The sequence below is a fragment of the Carlito syrichta genome, unplaced genomic scaffold (genome assembly GCF_000164805.1).
Source record: "Carlito syrichta isolate Samal-C Ts95f unplaced genomic scaffold, Tarsius_syrichta-2.0.1 Scaffold126413, whole genome shotgun sequence".
NCBI lineage: Eukaryota > Metazoa > Chordata > Mammalia > Primates > Tarsiidae > Carlito > Carlito syrichta.
The window spans coordinates 138,561-161,023 of record NW_007070509.1 but is presented as its reverse complement, the minus strand read 5'-3'; the positions used below and the strand labels follow the sequence as shown (position 1 = coordinate 161,023).

At 44.9% G+C, this 22,463-nt stretch overlaps 1 protein-coding gene across 2 annotated transcripts in view; it reads left to right on the top strand.

The window, feature by feature from the left end:
• KCNN3 (potassium calcium-activated channel subfamily N member 3) overlaps nucleotides 1-10,567 on the top strand; it is a 176,609-nt gene extending 166,042 nt beyond the window's left edge. For both annotated transcript variants that reach the window (XM_008048583.2, XM_008048584.1), the window contains exons 6-8: nucleotides 3,125-3,252; nucleotides 3,993-4,062; nucleotides 9,737-10,567. In XM_008048583.2, the coding sequence (XP_008046774.1) occupies nucleotides 3,125-3,252; nucleotides 3,993-4,062; nucleotides 9,737-10,033 (495 nt within the window). In that variant the 3' untranslated portion in view covers nucleotides 10,034-10,567. The remainder of the gene's footprint in view (nucleotides 1-3,124; nucleotides 3,253-3,992; nucleotides 4,063-9,736) is intronic.
• The last annotated feature ends 11,896 nt before the right edge of the window (nucleotides 10,568-22,463 follow it).

The following is a 22,463-nucleotide window of genomic DNA, read 5'->3' as shown; positions in this document are numbered from 1 at the left end:
ACTATTGCCAGTTGCTGTTTCTCTTCCTTCCTTCTTTCCTTCCTTCCTTCCTTCCTTCCTTCCTTCCTTCCTTCCTTCCTTCGAGTCATGCTTCACCCTGTCACCCAGGTTGGAGTGCAGTGGCATGATCACTGCTACTACAGCCTTGACCTGCAGGGCTCAGACTATCCTTCTGCCTCAACTTTCTAATTAGCTGGAACTACAGGTGTGCACCACCACACCCAGCTAATTGTCTTATTTATCATAGACACAAGGTCTTGCCACATTGCTCAGGCTGGTCTTGAACCCTTGGGTTCAGGCAATCCTCTCACCTCCACCTCCTAAAGTGCTGGGATTACAGGCGTGAGCCACCACACCTGGCCCAGATTGTTGCGTTCGTCTCAAGCCCTGCCCCCTCCATCCCTGCACCCTGAGAGCACTTGGCTCCTGTGCCCCTGCCCACCAGGAGAACTCAGAGGGTACCCAAGCTTCCTTCAGGGAAGAGTGCATGAAGTCCTTCAGGGGTTCAGCAAATTGAGGAGGGACACACCCCCTCACCTGATCCCCACCCCTACAACACTCAGCACAGTCAGCCAGGTGGATCAGAGGGACACCCTGGCCACAGTGGCATTTACTGTCCACCTGGGAAAGCCCAAGGCTGTTGAAAGCCTATTTCTTTTTCTCTCACAGATATCGATCTATTTAGCTTTGTGCCAGGCTGTTTGCTGGCAATTAATTTCAGAGTCAGCACAAGGGCTTGCAGTTAACATCACTTTCCCGAATGCACAGGGGCCTCCTGTTCAAACCCATAAAGATGTTGTGACGCCTTCTTTCAGCTCCCTGGGCCGTGCTGTGACTTCAATATCTTACATTTGGGCTGAAGTTAAGTGCAGGACCTGGACACTCTGTTCTGTCACGTTGCTAAGTGAGGGCCATGATAATTTAAAAAAAAAAAAAAATCTAGTGTCCTTTCCAATTCCTTGATCCTGGAAAACAGGATATGATTTTGTTTGTGTAAAGATGAAATCTAGTCCGGTCTCTCCCTCAGTCCATATGAAAACCTTATGCTCTTCCCAGACCTGGCTCCTGCTGTGACATTGCCGTTAGCCAGCTGTGCGATTCGGGCCCTCACATCCCATCTCTGAAGCGATTTCTTCATATTTCAAATGGGGAGTTTGAGCTAGGTGATGATAACTAATATCTGTATGGTACTTTATATTTTATATGGTACTCAAACCCACATCGACTTAGTTTGTCATTTTCTGGTATTGCTCTGAGTCTCAGTTTCTTCATCTGTAAAATGGGGATACTATTAGTACCTACACAAGAGGTTTGTTGTGAGGATTAAATGAGCTTATACACATGCAGACTTGTGTCTGGCACCCGGTACATGTGGGCCATCGCCCTCAGCACCATCATTGTCATTGCCTCATTTGGGCCTCCTAGCAACCATTAAGGTAAGGATTTATTTTTCCCATCTTAGAGATAATTAAGCACTTGCTCCTAAACTGCTTAATAATTGGCAGAACAGAGATTCGCCTGCAGGCTTTTCCATTTTTTTGAGACTTTCCTTGGGAAAACTGAAGAATCCCCTGGGAAAACTGAAGAAGTTACATGTTAAATGCCTGCCTCTCCCCACAAAAGGACGCATAGCATGTCTGCAGAGAGAAAGGTATTCCTTCCGTGCAGCCTCTCTGGCTCAGAGGCCGCTGTCTCCTCCAGGCCTCGGGCAGAACCCCAAGGCGGCCCTGTCCTCTCTCCTCCCCTTTCTCTCCTGGACACCCACCATGTCCAACTTCTCAGCACCACCACCTGCTTCTCTTCAGGCGAGAAAGTATCAGAGGTGGGCAATTAAGTCATTTAAAACCATTTTCACAGTGGATTTTTACTGAAACCAAAAAGCAATATTTATGTCCCTTAGACATTTCTGAGAAGACTTAGCTGTTCTTTTAAAAACAGCACTTCAGCGCCAATGAAAAATATAATCCAGCCTTAGTAATAAATTTTTAAAACATACGCACACAAAAGTTATCAGCCTACAAAACAATGTTTCCTAGACTTCCCACATGTCTCAGTATTTTAACAACGTCGCATCTGTTGATGTCAGCCTGAAGAAGCAGGTCTGTGTTCTCCAATTTTATTAAAATCCTTTCTGGCTAGTAACCTGATTTCGACTAGACTGGCCTACTTACTTCCAGGCCCTGGGCCTGTGGACCTGTGCCAATCTGCATGGCTGACAGAAATGGGGATGGTTAATCAAAAATCTGTTTAGCTTGTGCTTAATAAGGAATGTTTTCTCTTACTCTTGTTACTAATTGCTGAAGATGTCTGTGTTTGGATTAAAACTTTGTCCCCTGCCATCTGGATGCCATTGATATGTCTCAGCTCAGCCTGGTGATATCAGTGGTTTCCATGTCAACAGATGACAGCGTCATATGTTGAAACGTGTGATTGCAGTGAAGAAGCCAGTCTTGGGAAAGAGACAGCTCTGCCTTCACACCTAAGTGTCTTCACTGATTTTCAGACATTTATTTCAGTTTCATGCCAATTACATTTACATGTAAAATTGCAGTGTAAATGTTTTTTGGACATTTGAGAAATGAGACAATGGACTTGTTGATATGTCTAGTTCCAATCGGTGGGAAAGACATTTTCTCAAAGAAACCTTTTAAAATCTCCAGTTGGTAGGAAATCTGTTTACTCTCTGAATCCAAGAAAGGTACCATATACACTAAGTGGAAATCCAGGTAAAGTGTGGACTTCTGCCTTTGAAGGCAGTAGTGGCATAGAGCTATCTTTTCAGAGGGTACCTCAGGCCTCAAGGTCTTGTTAATGCAGCCTGTCTAAATATAGCAGCAGCAGCAGTCAAGAGGCAGTACTGAAATAATTAAGGAAGAAAAGAGAGAGAGAGAGAGAGAGAAACACCCTTCAACTTCAAACTGCAGTCTACAGTGTCCAATACAGGATTAATAAGAGACAAATTTTAACCATCTTTTCTAGGCATGCCATGATTTTGATTAAGGAAACAGATCATTGTAGAATCATTTCCTTATGGAGTAGACTACAGCAGCAAACACAAAAAACATGTTATGTGAATCTGGGGAAATGAACCTGACCGCAGCCTGCTTTATTTATTTTTCCTTAGATCAAGAATGCTGCAGCCAATGTCCTTCGGGAAACGTGGCTAATCTATAAACACACAAAGCTGCTAAAGAAGATTGACCACGCCAAAGTCAGGAAACACCAGAGGAAATTCCTCCAAGCTATCCATCAGTGAGTAGGCCAGAGTGGGTCAGCTGTCAGGTGCTGGATGAGGAGTGATGGAACACCCGCCCCCGCGCCACCCCCTGGTTCCGTCAGTGTCTTCTCATGTACTTGAGAGCCACAGAAAAAATCCAACCTGTTCCACCCAACAAGCACTGGATGGTGAACGGGGCCCAGACCAATCTGTTCATTCACTTACTGCCCCTGCCACATGCCAGACATTGGGCAGGCTGCAATGGAAAGGAAAAATTAGAGTGAGAGCTTCTGAGGGCTCTCACAGTCTACATACACACACACACACACACACACACACACACACACCCCAGGCATGGCAACGCAACTCAAAACAAACCGTAGCTGGTGTTTTCTAGGATAGAGGAATTTTTAAAAATATAGTGGAAAAGCAAAGGATGAAAACGTTTATTTTGACCTAGAGGTTTAGGGAAACCCTGAAAAGTTGAGAACAGGGCATTCAAGGTGAAAGGCACAGCCAAGGCAAAGCATAGTAGTCAGGAAACAATCTGAGAATAGCAAGGAAACGAAACTGACCAAAGGCCAGTGGGCATGGAGGCCAGAGTTTGCTTTCCTGGGGACCCGGCGAGCACTTGATTCTAGTCCATTGCTGCCCATGTTCAAGGTTCCCATGCTGGGTCCAAAATCCGTGGCATTGATAGGGCTATGGCATCTGCTGGTGGGGCTGACCCTTGACAGGGACTCGAGGGCTTGCCTGTTACGACTCTTCCCCACAGGCTGAGGAGTGTCAAGATGGAGCAGAGGAAGCTGAGCGACCAAGCCAACACCCTGGTGGACCTTTCCAAGGTGAGTGGCAATGCCTGCAGACATCCTAAAGAGTGCACCAACGCTGGCATGGGGCCCGTGGGTATGCTGCGAGACCCAGCTGTGTTCACACTGGGCAGTGCAGAACCAGGAACACAAAGAACAATTTCTCCTTGGTTCAAAAATAACCTGGGTTTTTGTTTTTGACATGTGCAATCTACTGGGTGACTTTTCATCTTTTAAAACCTGGCAAGTGTTTCTTAAGTGAAATAGCTTGGATTTGTCTTTGCTTGGAATTAATTAGATAACCTACTAAAGCTTTTCAGTGTGTCATCTTTTTTTTTTCTTTTTTGCCGTCTGCACATGGTCTTTATTCCTCGTGTTTCTCTGACCCTCGTGGGGGTTTTAGAGGTTCAGCTTGTGTGCGTTTTCTTTTCGCCAATCCCCTTCAGCCCCGGGTTCAGCTAGAAGAGGGGAAAGTGTCTTTCTTGAATCCCCCAACCAGGCCCCGAAGATGGAACCCATGTAACCCAGCAGGATGTTGGATGATAGGGAGAGTGCAGCTGCACCCCCCCCCACTACAGAGTAGCCACCAGACTGCCCGTGGCAACTCCGTCCCCATTGGTGATGGCTGCTGCAGACATCATCTTGGCTGACACGGAGGAGGCGGCAATTCCTGCCCCAGTGAAGGCCAGGGCACCAAGTACCATGGGCACAGCCCCCGCTGCCAGGGCTCCTCTGACTGCAGCAGCAGCAGCCCGTTCTAGAGCATGAGAGAGACAGAGATAGACAGAGGGGAGAGAGAGAAAGAGACACATAGGGAGGGGAGAGAGAAAGAGAGAGTGGGGGAAGAGAGAGCACCCATGTGTCATCTTATTAGCTGTCCAGCAGTCAGGGGTTCCTAAGGATGGACTTGAGTTTGCATGAGGCAAAGCACATCAGCGAGGACCAGACAGTGATGTTGGCTGTACTGACTGCCTGGGTCACACCAGTTTGCTGTTATACTTGGAAATCCATCTTCCTGCATCCCCCAATTCTTACCACCTAGTTTTTCTTTCTTTTCTTTTTTCTTTTTTTGAGTCAGTGTCTCACTCTGTCACCTAGGCTTGGAGTGCAGTGGCAAATGGCTCACTGCAGCTGCAACCTCCTGGGCTCAGGCAAACCTCCAACCTCAGCCCCCCAAGTAGCTGGGACTACAGGTGTGAGCTACCACGCCTGGCTAATTTTTTTTTTAAATAGAGATGAGGTCTTACTATGTTGCCCAGGCTGATCTTGAACTCCTAGGTTCAAGCAATCTTCTGGCCTCAGCCACCCAAAGTGCTGGGATTACAAATGTGAATCACCACACCTGGCAGCCACCACAGCCTGGCAGTTTTTTCTTACCCCAAGTTGGGGGGGGGGGTTGCATTTCTTTACTTCTCAAGAGGCAGATAGCTTACAATGAATGTGAAGATACCAATAATGAGAACCCTCCTTTGAGAGCCCTAGGGCTTCAGGCTGTCATTCTGTGTTTCCAACACTGAGCTGACATAAATACTGTAAAGAATCTCGCTCCTCTTGCAAATCACCCAAGTGAGAGAGGTGAAGGCCGCACTGCTGGCAGATCTGAGAGCAGGTGTCATTGAAGAAAGGCTCCCTCCTCCTCAGCCCCTCTCCTCATTGCCTCCTGATAGAACTTGTATATTGAGTGTACAGCCCAGGGCCAGGCTGGCAGAACATTCCAGCAGATGTCAATTACCATAATGGAACACGTTCCCTGGGTAAGCAAGAGAAACTCCCTCAGGCACATTAAGCACCCTTTGAAAAGAGGGTGCAATCAGGAAAAATCACTGGTTGTCGGGCCATGTGCAGGCCCTGTGTTCAATAAAGGGATTGAGCCAAAGGAAGGGCCTCTGAGGCCTGTGAGGACTTTAGTCAGGGCATAAGTGGCTTGGCACACTTGGAGAGAAGCCCACAGGCCTGTGTGTCTTTGGAGGAGGGTGCATAGGTGAAGTGCAGGGTTCCCGAGAGCCCGGGGGTGGGCAGAACGGGAATGGAACATGGGCTACAGGAGAACTCCCTGGGGGTTTTGAGTGTGATGATTTCCCTATCAGAAACCCACTGGAACTAGGTTTAAAATTGGAGGAGTTGATTCTAAGGATATAAGGGAGTCACATTCCAGGCAGAACCCCAAACAGGCATGTGGTCAGACTTCAGGAAGGAATTTACTAGAATCAGACCTGGGAAGCCCTCACAACCAGGAGGTAGTCTCTCACCATCTCTTCTCTTTTCTTCTGTTCAAGTGCCTGTTTCAACTCTCTCTCTCCCTCCCTCGCCTGCCTCCTGTCTCCATGGCAGACTGTAACTCAAAGAGTATATATTATAGTTTAAGCCACAGGTAAAGACTAACTGGCCTCCTATTGGCCCTAATTCTAAATTCTCAGAAGAGATAAGATGATTGGCCACTCTGGGTCATGTGCCCGCCCTTGGGCCAATCAGCTGTGGCCAGGAAGAGGGTCATATAGAGCAACCATGGCTATGGGTCCACTCTTTGAGCTTCAGTAATGGCCCTGCGAGAGGCCCCACAATGCTTTTTCTACCAGTAACAATGTTTGCTGTCTCACCTCTCACCTGGCAGGACATACTGTGACAGAGAGTTCCTGAGAACAGCAGGCAAACCCAACTTTCAAACCTGTATTTCTGCAATGACACCCGTGGCATCTGAGAGAGATGGGGCCCTGCAGGGCAGACCGGGTGAAGCAAAAGTCTCAGTGGATTAGAAAGCTCTTGTGAATTGGATGGGGAACTAAGCCCTGAACAACCTGGGAGTGAGTTACCTGGAAAGAAAGAGAGTGTGGGAAAGGGTTAAGGAAGATTCTGCAGAACCCTGTACTGGCTATGGCGTGAGACCGAGCAGAGGTAAACTCTGGCATTGGTCTCTTTCCCTTCCTCGTGGGACTCACCCAGGGTCCTGGCAGTAATTTAGTGTACTTCCCATTTGTCCCCATTCTCCTTGGTGTCCTGTCACCAAGCAATGGATCAGGGAAAATGAGAATGCCCTGCCCTCTCCTTTTCTTTCTTTGTGTTTTATCCTCCCAACTCACCACCCTCCCACCCTGGCCCTTTGGTCCTCTCTGGATTAAGAATATGGCATGTGGCCTCCAAATATTATTTCCTGTATTGAAAAGCCATCTTACGGGGTGACAGAGCTGGGAGTCTTCACCTGATTGCTTCAATGGCTTCCATTGAAATCTAAAAATAATTCCTCCCATCTGAGACCCAGATGACCCAATAAGATGATATCTGTGAAAATGCTTTGTAAACTAGAAAGGTTTTGCAAATGGTAGTCCTGATTGTGAATACAGATGAAGAAACCCAAGATTCAAAGGAACAAAGTGACCAGCCCAAGGTCAGGCAGTTGGCGAGCCCCGGTGCTGGGGCCACAGCCCAGGGGCCTGGACTCAGAGTCCAGAGCTCATCAGAGTGCCCCTGCAGTCACATCAGTTTGTGATTTTGTACATTCCGGGAAGAATGTGCACCTTGAGAAGATTCTGTGAATGTTAATTAAGTAAGGAAGTACTTTCACTTCTAAAGTTGCCCTTTCCACCAAGGGTATCCACTACAGTGTCCTGCTCTGGCAACAGGCGAGCTAATGGGAGGAGTCATCTCCAGACCAGCTCTGCAACTCTGCCTCAGTGAATTTCCTGGGGAAAGTATCACTACATTTTCGGTCCCCTCTTCTTCCTCTTCTCTCTGACTTCTCATATTCTGCCACCACCTTCTGTTATTCTTGTTTGTTTGTTTTTTTCTCTAAACTTATTTCCTGCTCCTCTGGCCCCTGAGGCATAAATAGTTTCCACATCTTCCTGGAGTAGCTGGAAGCTTCAGGTGAAATAGGATCAGGACAACATTTGGCAGATCCCAATGAGAGAGTACCACAGTACCTGGCAGGGCGGTAGGAGAGGGGTTGCGGGGGTGGGGTTGGTATGTGGAGAGATCAAAGGGCCAGACTGGGAGGATGGTGAGTTGGGAGGATAAAACACAAAGAAAGAAAAGAAGAAGGCACGGCATTCTTGTCTTCTCCCATCCATTGCTTGGTGACAGGACCAAGTGACCACCAGCCTGGCCCTCTACCATGGCTGCCCCAGGAACCTAACCTAGGAGTGTGAAGACTCACTTGAATCTTGCTCCAAAGCCTGATGTGCAGAGCCAGGATGGTGTCTGTCAATTGCTGGGAGAAATATGTCTGTCACACACACACGGACTCTGAAGACCACCAAAGGGGCCATGGGCTGTCAGGGGAGAAGCACTGGTAATCAGCTGGGCCTCCTGGAGCACTGGGAGACAGTGCTAGGTGCGGGAGGGCTATTGGGGAGCACCTTTGCGACACCTGCCAGGGAGTAAGGGAGGCAGGGTTGGTCAGAGGGAGAGTTTGTACTGTGATATCGTCAACAGAGACCTCAGCCAGATGAAACGGCCCCTCAGGGATGTCCCTAATGGAGGCATCATGGACCAGGTCTTTGTACCTCCTCCTTGACCTTTTGGTCAGGTAGATGAATGGCCATACCTCAGCAAGGAAGCTCCCTTTGACTGAGGCCTGTGCCTGAGGAGTTAATTACATTCTATATTCTGGTTGCTGTGTTAAAATGGGGGGAAAGGAATGCAATAACTCATAACTGTGTGTAGTTATTATTAACTCAAATTTTATAAGGAAATCAAGATTGAGAGAGGTTAGATGCCTGACAGAGGGCCCGTTATTAATGAGCTGCAGACTTGCACTTGAACCCTGACTTTCTAATTAGAAGTCTATTGCACTGTCCATTCCCCACCAGTATCCTCTCTTGGATCATTAGATGCCAGGAGGTGAACTGAGAGGCCAGGTCCCTGTAAGTACATGAGAACAAGGCCAGATGCAGTGCCTCCCACCTGTAATCTCAGCGCTTTGAAAGACTAAGGTGAGAGAATTCTTGAGCCCAGGAGTTCAAGACCAGCCTGGACAACATAGTGAGACCTTGTCTCTACAAAAAAAATTTCTAAATTAGCCAGGTGTGAGGATAACCCCTTCAGGTCCCCTCCCACTGTGAGAGCTTTTCTGTCCTCTCAATAAATCCTTTCTCACTTAAAAAAAAAATTAGCCATAGTGATGCATGCCTGTAGTCCCAGGTACTCAAGAGGCTGAGGCAAAAGGATCATCCTAGCCCAGGAGATGAACTGGGATTGTGTAAGTGCATTCTAACCTGGGTGATAAAATGAAACCCTGACTCGAAAGAAAGAAAGAAAGAAAGAAAGAAAGAAAGAAAGAAAGAAAGAAAGAAAGAAAGAGAGAGAGAGAGAAAGAAAGAAAGAAAGAAAAGAGAGAGAAAGAGAGAAAAGAGAGAGAAAGAGAGAAAATAAGAAAGCACATGAGAACTTAGAGACGGACTCCGTTTAAGAAAAAAAAGAGTTGCTCCTTTTTCTTTATACATGTTTTCTAATACAATGCTGTTATTAATACTCATTACTTTTGTAATGAGAAAAAAAAATTGTGCTTGCTTCACCCTCCCCGTGTTCAGGAAAGAAAACTGCTTCTCCTTCCTTGGCCAGACGGGACAGAGTTGTGGCGGACATTGCTGCACCATCCTGGGGAGGGTATTTCATTTCTTTCCCATTGCAGATTGCTCCGTGATGACCTGTCGTCTCCCTGTCTCTCTGCTCTCTCTCTCTCTCTCTCTCTCTCTCTCTCTCTCTCCCCACACAGATGCAGAATATCATGTATGACTTAATCACTGAGCTCAATGACCGGAGCGAAGACCTGGAGAAGCAGATCAGCAGCCTGGAGTCCAAGCTGGAGCATCTCACTGCCAGCTTCAACTCCCTCCCTCTGCTCATCGCCGACACCCTGCGCCAGCAGCAGCAGCAGCTCCTGTCTGCCATCCTCGAGGCCCGGGGCGTCAGCGTGGCCGTGGGCACCACCCACACCCCGATCTCGGATAGCCCGATTGGGGTCAGCTCCACCTCCTTCCCGACCCCATACACAAGTTCAAGCAGTTGCTAAATAAAACTCCCCACTTCAGAAGCGTTACCCATAGGTCTTAAGATGCAAATCAACTCTCTCCTGGTCGCTTTGCCATCAAGGAACATTCAGACCGGGAAACGGAAAGAAAAGAGACCGAGCTAATTAACTAACTCATGTTCATTCAGCGTGCTTGGTTTGATATGCCTTGAAACCAGAAATCTAATCTCTGTTTAGGTGCCTCTACTTGGGAGCGGGAAGAGGAGATGACAGGAAGCGACGCCTCTGGCAGGGCCCTTGCTGCAGAGTTGTTGGAGAACAGACATCCACGCTCAATCTCAGGTCTTCACGTGGGGGGTGGGGGGCAGATGCACTGAAGTGGCCAACAGTTAAGCCGCCCGGAAGAGGGGCCCTCTGGGAGACGGGGTCATGTCGGGCTTGGGAGATGGGTTCTTCGCCACGGGGGACCTCAAGCACACCTCTCTCCTTTCCTTTTGTCTAAGGAAGCCTCTGGGCAACAAAAGGAAAAGAGAGCTGCCTGCAACTTGCCAAAACTGACATACTCAATTCAGACTGGAAAAAAAAAAAGACAGACAAATAAAAAGCCAGATTTTTCCATCCACTATGAATACCCACATCAACCTGTGTGTTTGCAAGCGTGTGTGTGTGCACACACATATGCATCTCACGTTCAGTCCAGGGCCTTTCTTGTTTGAGCTTAACCCGAATAAAAAAGGACCTGGTACCTCGCCTTGCACACAGTAGGCACTTTCTAAATGTGTGTTGAGTCGATTTGAAGCTGATCGTGGGGTGCTTTCAGTCCAGGTCCTTAGCGAGTACTGGCCGCATCCCAAACTTCACCTAAGATGCAGGTCCCTTCGAATACAATGCAGGTTGCCTCGCCCTGGGTATGCACCATGCTTGCTTTGAGATGAATGCCAAGCCAAAATTGCTGGCGTTCTAGAGGGATAATTAGGCTTCTAAAAATAACAGCTTCTGCAGAGTTTTCTTCTTACATCCAAACAAGCTATGTTTTGATGGACCACATGACTAGGTGTATGAAGGGGGGGTCAAGGGATTGTGCATATGTGCACACACAGACAGGTGCAGCCCCATGTCACCTTCGTAGATAGAAGTGTGGCTTGGGGATTTGCTGAGCTGTATTTATCCAGGTTTCCAGCCCCAGGCGTTAGGAGTGCACAGGGCCAAGTGCCTCACCTGTGAGCTGCGGAGCTAGGAGAAATGATGGAGAGTGACCCAAGTGCTCCCTTCTTCCTGCCTGAAGTCACCTCCAAAGGAAATATTGCAAGGATAAAGGGAACCCTTAGGGAACCTTGTGGGTAAGGTAAGAGGACATAGATTTGTCAGTAGCCTGTCCCTACTGTGCCATGTTCATCTTGGTGCAAAAACGATGCTAACACATCTCCAAGTCTAAGAGACTTGGAGATCCAGAGTAGTGACAGGCACTGAGACATTTTTTCATTGCTCCATAATCTGACCACACGTAACATTTGTGGTATGAAAACCATCATGCTATTCATCACTTTTCTCATTCTGAGGTCTTTGATTTCTGCTTGTAGGACATTCAGTGATACTGTATGGAATATTTCATCTGTTTAAGGTAAAACGAAAGGGTACTTTCTGTGGACAGTTGCCATCTTGGGTTTAACTTTGTAAGAAGACATTTGTTTTGAGGGCAGGGCCTAGCTGTGGAGATTATTCAACTTCAGCACTGAGCCTGGTCTTTTAAGGACAAGGAAATCAACTGACAGCAAAAGGGCAGAACAAGGGCCACTCTTTCTAGAAGATCTGGTCTCTTGCTAAGCCTCCATGGTCTCTTGCTATTGATGCTCTGACTTCCTAAAGACTTGTTTTGATAATGCCTCCGAGCATTTTATGAGCTGCTCTGCATACCAGAGATGCTACACCTGCTGTTGGCTTCTTATTTTTTTTACTTGTTCTTTTAACTATTGATTATCTGAAAGATGCCCCCTCCTTTTTTTCATGTCCCAAGAATGGCGCTCCTGTTTTCAGTGACAGTTTAGTCGAACACATAAGCAGATGTGTAACAAACAGATGAAATAATTGTGCAGTTCCTTTGTGGCATTAGTTCCATTTCACAAAGTGGAGATCGCTGATGGGTTGACCCATGTGTGCCAATCCTGATCATTTAACCTACAGCCCTCAAGTAGTGATCCCTACTTACCCCTTTCATTCTGCTGTAGCCTTGTGATACGTGTGGGTGTGGGCACGGGTGTGTGCACATTTTGGTATGTAGTCTAAATTTCAAATAAATGACATTCAAGTTTCCCCTGCCACTCCCCCTGCCCAAAAGTGTACACAGGCTGTGATCTATCCATCATAGTCTGTGGATAATTCTTCTTTCATCTGTCATTGATGCTCCCACCTAGGTAAGCCCTGAAGACCAAGCTAGCAGCACCAGTCGAGAGAGTGGTTGGAATTATTTCCAGCAGCAGTAGCCACTGGCATCCTAGAAATACATGGGCATTTGTAGCGTGACTTGACCTATTGGTAGTGCAATAGCTATAAGTGATTTTTATCCTTGGCAAAATAATACTTACTCTTCAAGAAAAAAGAAATTATCTAATCTGCATGTTGATCCCATTTCAGCTTTACATGGGAAAGTTACCCATCCTCCCACAAGTACAATCGACCCTTGATGACTTATTGATTATTCTGGGTGTAGCTCGCCCAGGTTTTTTCCCTACATCTTTTGGCTAATTTCACTGCACCTCCACATCACAATCAGATGGGAAGAGGGGGCAGGTGGACTCTCACACCATTCCTTGCTGTACCTTATTTTCAAGTCCGGTAGTGGAAAAGGCATATTTATGTGCTCAAGAATTGGCTATTCACAAAAACCATAAATTACGGTGACCTCACTCCGATACTGAGCTGATGGAGTTCTGCCCACTCCTGGAAGGTTGACCCAGTGGCAGATCCCGCCTATAATCTTTCTGATAGCTCAGTGACAGGTAAAAGCACTCTAATAGTCCCTGAAATATCTGGACACTTGAATTAGAATACAGAGCCACCCTCTCATCGCTTAAGCCATATTATAGCTTCATGTACTGTAAAGTCAGGGACGTACTGTGATACTTTAAGACCACTAATCTCAGTGGGATTTCAGGACATAGCATCAGTTGGTAAATTGTACCAGACTAGAGGCTCACTCCTCCTTAGATTGAAGTCCAAATAAAAATCTGCACCTTTGATCAAAGGCCACATATGTGTGATCATCATCGATAAATTGCCATATTGTGTCTATGAACTGCTCTCGTCATCTTCATAATATGTAACTTCATGACATCCTATCTCTAAAAATGCTTAATACAATCCAAAGGAACAAGAGGGGTACGGTCCTGGGTCACCTCTGACTGACCTCAGCAGGAACCAGAGGTATAATAACAGTCTCGTAAATCAGGAGATGTAGAAATGTATGTGAAAGTAAATTCTAAGGGCTGAGCATGTGCAATCTATTGTTATTATTAAAGACCAAGAAGGAACAGCATTGAAGAAACAATGATTTTAATATATTTTGGGTTTTCCCCTTAAATTTTCAGTAATTTCCTTGAGAATAAGCAATCATGGAAAAGAAGAAAATTAGTGATACAAAATCAGAATAAATAAAATCAAAGACTGGAGTCACATCTTTGGCCAGTTAATATAACCACCTCATACTTCCGTTTCACTATACTTAAAATGAAGATAATAGTTAATACTCTAAAGTACAAAGTATTCAAAAGAGAAAAAAAACGAAATCGCTGGTGTCATCAACAGCAGACCAGACTGATTCTATCTAGCCCATATTTTAATGATGCATTTGAAGGCAGTAAATAGTTACCAAAGTAAGTATTGAATATCAAATGGGTAGTGAGATCAGGAGGGAAAACTATGGGATTAGCACATAGTTCCAGAAACTTTTGCCTCCCCAGAGTGTAACTCAGCAAACAGTACACCCCAAATTGAGAATCAGTGTTTCATTCCTGCACAAATAGTGATGCTAACCATCACAGTACTACTGCAACTGAGATACCGTGAAGTCATTGCACTACCAGTAGGCTACTACTCTTTTTAAGTTACTGCTTTTAAGTCCTAAAATATGTCCCCAGTTTTATACAGCCATTTTACTTTCCTAGAAGCTGCCAGAAGCAGAGTAAGGATCCGTTCGTCATCATTTTGCTGTCCCTATGAACTCTGCTGCGTTTGATTTCAGTACCTTAGACAGCTATCTGGTGGCTTCCTGGTTGGCAAGGAAAGGCCCCTTCTCTCCCCCCACAGTTAGTGGGCTTGATGATGCCCTGGACACTTTCCCTTCCTCCTCTACTGCCGCCAAAGTAAACATTAAGGGAATGGGATTGTTGAAATCACTAAGAAAAGAGTTTCCAGGGATAGCAATATTAACTGTCTGCCTGTGGTAGGAGAAAATTTGTGCCAGGCTGCATGAATAGAAATACACGCTAAACTCCTGTCAGACAAGTCATATGTAGATTTTTATTGAAACAGACCGCAGCTTATTAAAAAAGTACTCAGTGCAATGGTATATAAATATATACAGATAGATAAATAAATAACTGTGATCTTTTTGTCTTACACCATTACTGGAACACCCAAACACGAACTGGAGTTCCCTCTGAACAAAACCATTGTCAAATCTTCAACGTATGACCTCCAAATCTAGGTGCCAAGTGCCCTGTGACAGTTGTTTACACACCTGAGAAATGTATTCTGGAAACTGTAATCTTGGGCCCAGACTATGTCTTGAAACAGACAAGAGAGACGTCGCGACCAACCAAGCTGGTGGAGGAAAAGCACAAAATTCAACACCAACCTGCAGTTAGGATCCCAAAGAGACGCTGGCATCTATAGCCAAACAAACAAACAAACAAAAATATATATGTATGTATGTATGTATGTATACATACATATGAATCTGATTGGAACAGCCAAAGTCCAGCTTCACAGAAGCAGGGCAGGAAATAAACAACATTCTCTAGCTGCGTCTTAATTGTCTCGGTTTTCAAATCGCAACCAGGACACCACCTTCATCAGACATGTTTTTACGTGGAGCAACAACTCGTTTTTGGTCCCAGACTCTCCATTCTGCACTGGCCACAAGAGAACAACAAAAGAGAGCGACAGGATGTTGACAGAGGAAACATTTTCATGGCAAACTCAGAAACTGGAGTGTTTATATTCAGAATCAGATGAGCTTCAATATGAATTTGCATCTTGCCTCTGTACTGCTTGCTATTTTTTAATGATAGGAGAAAGCATAACAGTTTATTTTAAATATGAAATATATTGCTATATTATAAAATATATTGTAACTTTCAATTAACATTTTGTATCAAACTAGTGTCTAGCAGGTCGCCTGTCAGCCTGCTGTCCCCACGACTGTTTCTGAGTACACATCACTGCTAGTGGCAGCCAGCATCCAGACCAGGGGTTCTGGTACCACAGCCTACTCAACTGCCATATTCTAATTCTCGAAGACATGACTATTAAGAGACAAAGAGAACTTTATTCCAAGCTTAGAAGATTCATTCTACCCTAAATTCTCTCAAGCCATTTTAGAAGGAATTTTAAAAGCCATCACCCCTTTAGCAGCTGTACAAAGCCAGTTTAATAAACAGGCTCTTTCTCCATCAATTCACAGGCCCCAGTGCATCAACTATATAGGTAGCCAACCAGTTTTCTTTTGGCAATGTCGGCATTGGGCCTAAGGAAGAGTCCTGTTTTCCTGCAACTCAAAATGCAGGTGTTATGAGTTTCTGCATGTAAGTGAAAATGGGGTTGGGGTTCCATCAACACAGGTCTGACGAGAGCCCAGTGGGCAGATGTGCTTTTCTGAACTGGCCCTACCCTCGAGGGAGCAAGGTTCCCACATGTTTATCAACAACACGGAGCCCAGCTCCCGCGAGAATGATGGGAGGAGCAGACAGGACATGCACTGCCGGATCCAGCCAAGAGCCTGGCTGCCTTTTCTGCTAGTTTACTCTAGCTGAGAGGACATAAAGAGTTCTGAGATGCTGTCCTTGATGGCAAAATTAAGCAACTTGGAGACCTTTGCTCCCCCCTTCTCTGTCTAGCAGCCAAACGTCACATGTGAGTTTCTCAGTTTCCTCCTTTGAATGGCAGGGCGCTGCTTCTAGATGGAAGCAGGATGTGCTTGGTTACAGAACCAAGGTTTTCCCAAATCAGAGAGCCTCCTCTCCTGTCTGTAAGGACTCCCTTGCTGCCATGGCTTTGGTGCCACACAGTACAGGTGTAAACCAAGTTCCATGTGGGTACATTTAACTGGGCCTATGTGCCTCTTCCCTTCACAAATTCCAGAAATTCAGGTAGATGTACAGATTGTACAAAGTAGCAGGTTTTCACCTGGGAAAAAGGTTAGATAAGGGAAATATTCACCTGGTTTCAATCTGTTTGTAGCTGAGCCCCAACTTGTACACAAGTTTTATTTACACAGATCTAAATTCTCTCAGTGTCTTTATTACTCCTCAGTTATATATTAGACTGAGCTCCATTAAAGCCATCAGAACCCCAGGGCATCTGTTTTTAGCAGGTTAGTTACTCACTGGATAATGGAAATTAGCTTATTCCCAACTTGACGATTGACTGATGAATGTACCGGTGGTAATTGATTTATTTCTTAATACTTTTTTGCTGCTAACTAGAAGTGTCTCTTTTGGCTTTTCCTTCTAGCACTTCTCAGACTAAGATTTTTACATTTATAGAGAAACAAATACATTCTAACCTTTCTCCTCAATGTTGTATTCAATCTAGAATAAAGGATACCAGTACAAATTCTTCATTTGAAGAAAGCAGACCTCTCGACAACAGTAACTCGAGTATACATACATAGGTGCACACACATATACATACGCATAAGTTTTTGTTTTTGAGTCAGAGTCTCACTCTGTCTCTCAGACTGGAGTGCAGTGAAACGCTCATGGTCAACCTCAACCTACTGGGCTCAGGCAATGCTTCCACCTCAGCCTTCCAAGCACCTGGGACGACAGGCATCACCACCATGCCCAGCTAATTTTTTAAAATTTATTGTAGAACCGAGGTCTCGTCAAGTTTCCCAGGCTGGTCTCGAACCCCTGGGGTCAGGCAATCCTCTCACCTCTGCCTCCCAAAATGCTGGGATTACAAGTGTGAGCCACTGCACCCTGCATACAGTAAGTGTTAAGGAGTGCTGGCCTCACCACACCACGGTGATAACCAACCTCATTAATGATTGGAGAATGAAGCCATTTCTTTCTTGAGTTTCATTTCTAGAATTATTGGATAATGTAAAGGTCCTGAATGATCATAAAGATAAAGACAAATGCATCTTAAAATTCCACTTGAGTTCATATGGCTTGGATGGTGTAGGTAAAACACAGCAAAGACAGTCAGAGCTAGTCTTTTTCTAGTCTGATCCGAAAAGCACTCACTTCATAGCCTTGAGCCATCTCAGAGTCCCTTGGGTCTTTTATTTTAGCCTAGGCTAGTAGGGCCATCAGAATATAAGGTGGAGCCTCGGGGCAGGTCCCTGGGAAGGTTATATGAGTCTCTGCTCAGCACAGTGCAGACATAGTTGCATTTCTTGATCCCAGTGTTGCTTCCTTGAGGAAGTTGCATTCCTTCCCCCATCCCACCAGTGAGAACCCCTCTCCTCTAGAGGGAACTAGCAAGAGAAGTTAGTCTAACCATCTAGAAACATTCTTAACCTTTTAAAAAGCCAATTCATTGCATCAACCAGACACTCCAAGATAGGAAAGGAAAGATGTGAATTCTGATATTGGCGCCATACACTGATATGTACCCAGAAACAGTTATGTTCTAAATTAATGGCTTTAACCTGTTCATTGTAAAAAGTGCCTTGGACTTCAATCTAAAGAGGTCAGTATAAATATGTATGTGTGTGTGTGACGTGTATGTAGGCAAATATTTACATATTTATACATACATAGGTGCACACACATATACCCGCACATTCATATATAATATATACATACATATATAAATGCTTCATAATATATCATATGGCTATTCACAGCTCCATTTCTTTTGTCTGGTCCTATGTTTATTTGTTTAGTGAGACCTTTGCATAGAGAGGTTCTATTCAGAACATCGATGTATTTTTTGTTTGTTTTTTACTTTTTATTAAAAAGGTAAAGGCTATTAAAAAAAAAGTCAAGTGCCTGAAGGTTTTGAATGGAGTTATGGTGAACTTTCTCAGGTCATCAAAGAGGAAACTGATTTTTCCTTTGGGAAACATTTTTCTGTTCCAATGACTTTGTTTTCCCCTGGTGGAAGAGCATAAATAAGAGTGATTAACGTGATTTTGTAAGTTATATTTGAATCCATTTCTGTGGTCCCCATAAGGTGCAGCACAAATTTTGCTCAGTCTAGTGCCCAATTTTCTCCACACAGCAGCATCAGAAGGGCCTGGTCTTCACATTCTATGCACTGTTTTCTTGGCACTGTTATTGTGTTCCTTACTAAGAGAAGACAGACTACGTTGCAAGAGATGGGGCTTAGATCAGCCCCAAATATGGCTGACTTTCAGTAACACACAGAAGGAGATCTAGTGAGAGTCTCTTTCCCTGAACCAAGTGGGGACCTGTGTCTTCGAAGGCTGAGGGGTCGCAGTGAACTCTCCAGAGCTCCGTGGGCCCTGCCTTTCTACAATAATACAATTGCCTGTATGAATCAGCCTTTCTCTGCCTTAGCCAAAGGTCTTCTCATTCTATGGTGTGACAGCTTGTAATGAACCATCTCTCTCTGGTTAAAAGTCTCTAAAGCTCCAGGAGGCGTTACCAGGTTTCCATGACTGTGCTCAGAGCTCAAGGACACATTACACTTCTTTAAACCAACTAAATCTCTCTAGCTCCCTGCCACTGTGGTGACACTTTCATAACAGCCAGGGCCAAGTCAGAGAGGTAATGCCCTGTAGACAGTGTCAATCAGATGAGACTGCAAAGTGTCAGAAGGGACCAGACAATAGGTCTCTCCAACGGTCCTCGCAGCTAAAGGCTCTTTTGTGGAATTGTGAGTGGAGAGGCTTGGCAGCCTGGGAAGCCCCCTAGTTGGAAACCCCCTGCCCTCACTTTCCTCACCATGAAATTTTCTGTAATTCTAGAAGAAAAAAGAAAAAACATGCACGCACACAATAAAAATGGAACGTGGGTGCTTTTAGAAAGAGTATCTAATATTTGGGATATTTTCTAAATTGATAGACCGAAAAAACATTTTCAAAAAGATATCTAACTGTATTTCTACTGCTGTCCGTTCCTTAACACTCTCCCCCCAAAATCGCGTATGATTGAATACATTCCCAACTCAGTGATCACTACAGAATAATACTTTGTACTTTTTGGGGAGGAGGGGTTAGAGTCTCACTCCGTTGCCCAGACTGGAGTACAGTGGCACGCTCATGGCCACCCCAGCATCAAACTGCTGGGCTCCGGCGATCCTTCTGCTTCAGCCTTCCAAGTAGCCAGAACTAAAGGTGTGCACTACCATGCCCAGCTAACTTTTTATTTTTATTGTAGAGACGACGTCTCGCCAAGTTCCCCAGGCTGATCTTGAACCCGCAGGCTCAGGCAATCCACTCATCTCAACTTCCCAAAGTGCGGGGATTACAGGCTGAGCCCACAAGCCCAGCCAATACTTTGTACTTATTAACAGTAACACCTTTTACCTAAGGAACTCAAATGCCAACACATTCGTTGTCATTCTGCAAAGGGGATGACAAGTATGATTTCAATTATTCCAATGGGAATATCGGGCCATAGGAAACTGCGCAGCAATGACTCATCTAAGTCAGGAGCTACATTGAATCCTAAACCTAGCGCATCCTGGCACATTTGGAGACTGAATGGAACCTTGTTGGTTTGAATTCCACTGCTGACCACCATTCGATGGGTCAGTTCAGGTTCACATACAAATGCATACACTACATTATCAGATCCAGGCTTTGGGGATTTGGAACGTGAATGGCGGGCTGGTGTGTGGGTGTGGGGGCTGGGCAGGAGAGTGCCTTTTCTTCTTAGGCAAAGTATGGGAGAGTGACATTGAAGGCGGGCTTGGTCTGTGGCCTTCCCCACTCCCTCTTGAACTGAAGCTGGAGAGAATGGGCATTTTTAAAATGTTATGGCATATGCTGATGCAATATGATGACATTAAATAAAAATGAGAAGGGAACTAACCAAAACCAAACACCAAAACGCAAGTGGCTGATTTCGTTTCATTTTATCTTCTTCTTTCCCTATGTCTACAGTTGGGAAAATGGGAGTTTTTAAAGGAGAAAATCTTAATTTAGATCAGAAACAGAGTCCCCTGGAAAAGGTAGCTTCTAGGCAAGGGCACGATTGCCCTGGTTTTAAGGACGGCATTGACTTAGGAGATTGGCCCTGTCAACATGAAGACGCAGGGAAGGGTTTAATACCCAACCCAGTTTTAACAGCTAGAGGGAGTGAGAGTCACTTCTAAGGTCAATGGTTGGTCGTCAGTGAGAGACTAGGTCGACACACTGCGTGATAAGGCAAACTGGCAGCTGTGTTCAAAGTACCAGGCAGTTCAACACCACATGTATCCCACATATCTGAGAAAAGGCTCTCAGTAGAATCATCTCAGAAACTTTCGAAAACTCAGTACTGTATTTCTTTGGCTCCTGGTCTCTCTCGGCACAGTTTTTCTGGGCTTAATGTTTTCCTTTGGCCTAATCTCTGGGTGGGGCTTGAGGGAGGGCCATTCTGAGGGAGGAGCATTTTCATAAGACAAAAATATGTTAAAATTGAAAATAACACATTATTCTTGCTAGCAAGTATCTCACTAAACCTATCATAAAACAGGTAGCCTGCCACATACCTCTGATCCTTTTCTAGCTATATTTAAGCATTAAATAAAATGTTGTCTCTTGTCATAAAGAAAATTTTAACCATTATTACATTATGAATAACTACGAAATCTAGAAAAACAGAGCATCAGAGCTTAAAGACGGGCCCGGTTCTCTGAAAGGGACAATTCTGCTACGTTCAGAATTCAGGGGATTCTGAGTAAGAGCGCCCCCTGCAGGTCAACATAAATAGCGCAATCCGAGGGAGAAGGAAATGTCTCAGGCACCCATGAAGAAGAGACTCATTTGTATGTCTGTCAAAATCAAGGTGCCTGCACTTTATGTAGATGCAGATGAGAAGGGCAGGCCATACCTATCGGAGGCATTCGTCTGGGGCCTGACTCTTGTTACATGTAGGGATTGGAGATTCAAGAGAAGTGGTTTGCTCAAAATCAAGTGGAGAATCAGGGGCAGAAACAAAGCTGGAACCTTTTCGTGCCATATTGAGAATGCCTTCTGGGATGATGTGGTAAACCGAGGCCTGCCCAGAGCCTCTCCAGGCTCTTCCTAGATTCATCCTCATATAGTAGCCAGTTATCAATTTTTGTTAGATGAAAAGAAAAGGCCCCTGCTTCCCAAAACACACGTTCGTGCACATAAATACACATGCATACACTACATTATCAATCTCTCCCTGAAAACAAAGATATGCATATTGTGACTGGTTAAGTTAATTCACCGTGTATTTTATATTGCAGGGGCGTTGATCATTTTCAAAGTTATCTGCCTTTAGTCTAAAGAATTTACAACTAATACTTGCAAAACTACAAGAACCCCCACTGGTTAGGAAACATTAAATTAGATAATTTAAATGATGTGATTTTATATCCAGCATTACAGTAGATTATGCTAATGATGGTCAAGGTTATTAATCTTCATTGCAGTCACCACTGCAAATAGTATGTGAAGATTAGACAAAATTAACTTAATCTGCTTGTAGCATGAATTTGAAATTTATACTTTATTTTTTCCAGGACCAAATCACACTTAATAGCATCTCTTAAAGTGTATTCCTACCCCCTGGAAAATCAAAGGTGGAAAACAGGCATGCAATATGTTACCACTGCCTACGGGCGATTTCCTCTTGACTTAGGTAAAGCCTCTTTCCAAATCTATTCTGCCTCCTACTTTCAGACACAGGGGTATCTCTTAAAAGCAATCAAGTATTTCTCAAGAAAGAATTCATGCAGCAATGGGGCACCCACACCCCAGTCACTCATCAAGGGAAATGTCAGGTCTCCTGTAAGTGCCTATAAGCTGTGATTCAATTGCCCTTTCTGTGAACACCCTCCTCACCTCCCACCTCTTGGAATGAGAAGGTAGGTACATAGCTCATCTTGAACTTCAGACTTTTAAAATCCTAACCAATTCACTCTTAGGATTTCCTAAGGCCGGGTGCAGTTGCTCATGCCTGTAATCCCAGCACTTTGGGAGGCTGAGGTAGGTAGATCACTTGAGCCCAGGATTTCAAGATCAGCCTTGGCAATATAGCAAAACCTCTGTCTCTATTTTTTAAGAAAGGATTTCCTGGAGAATTTTTTCTAAGAATAACGATGT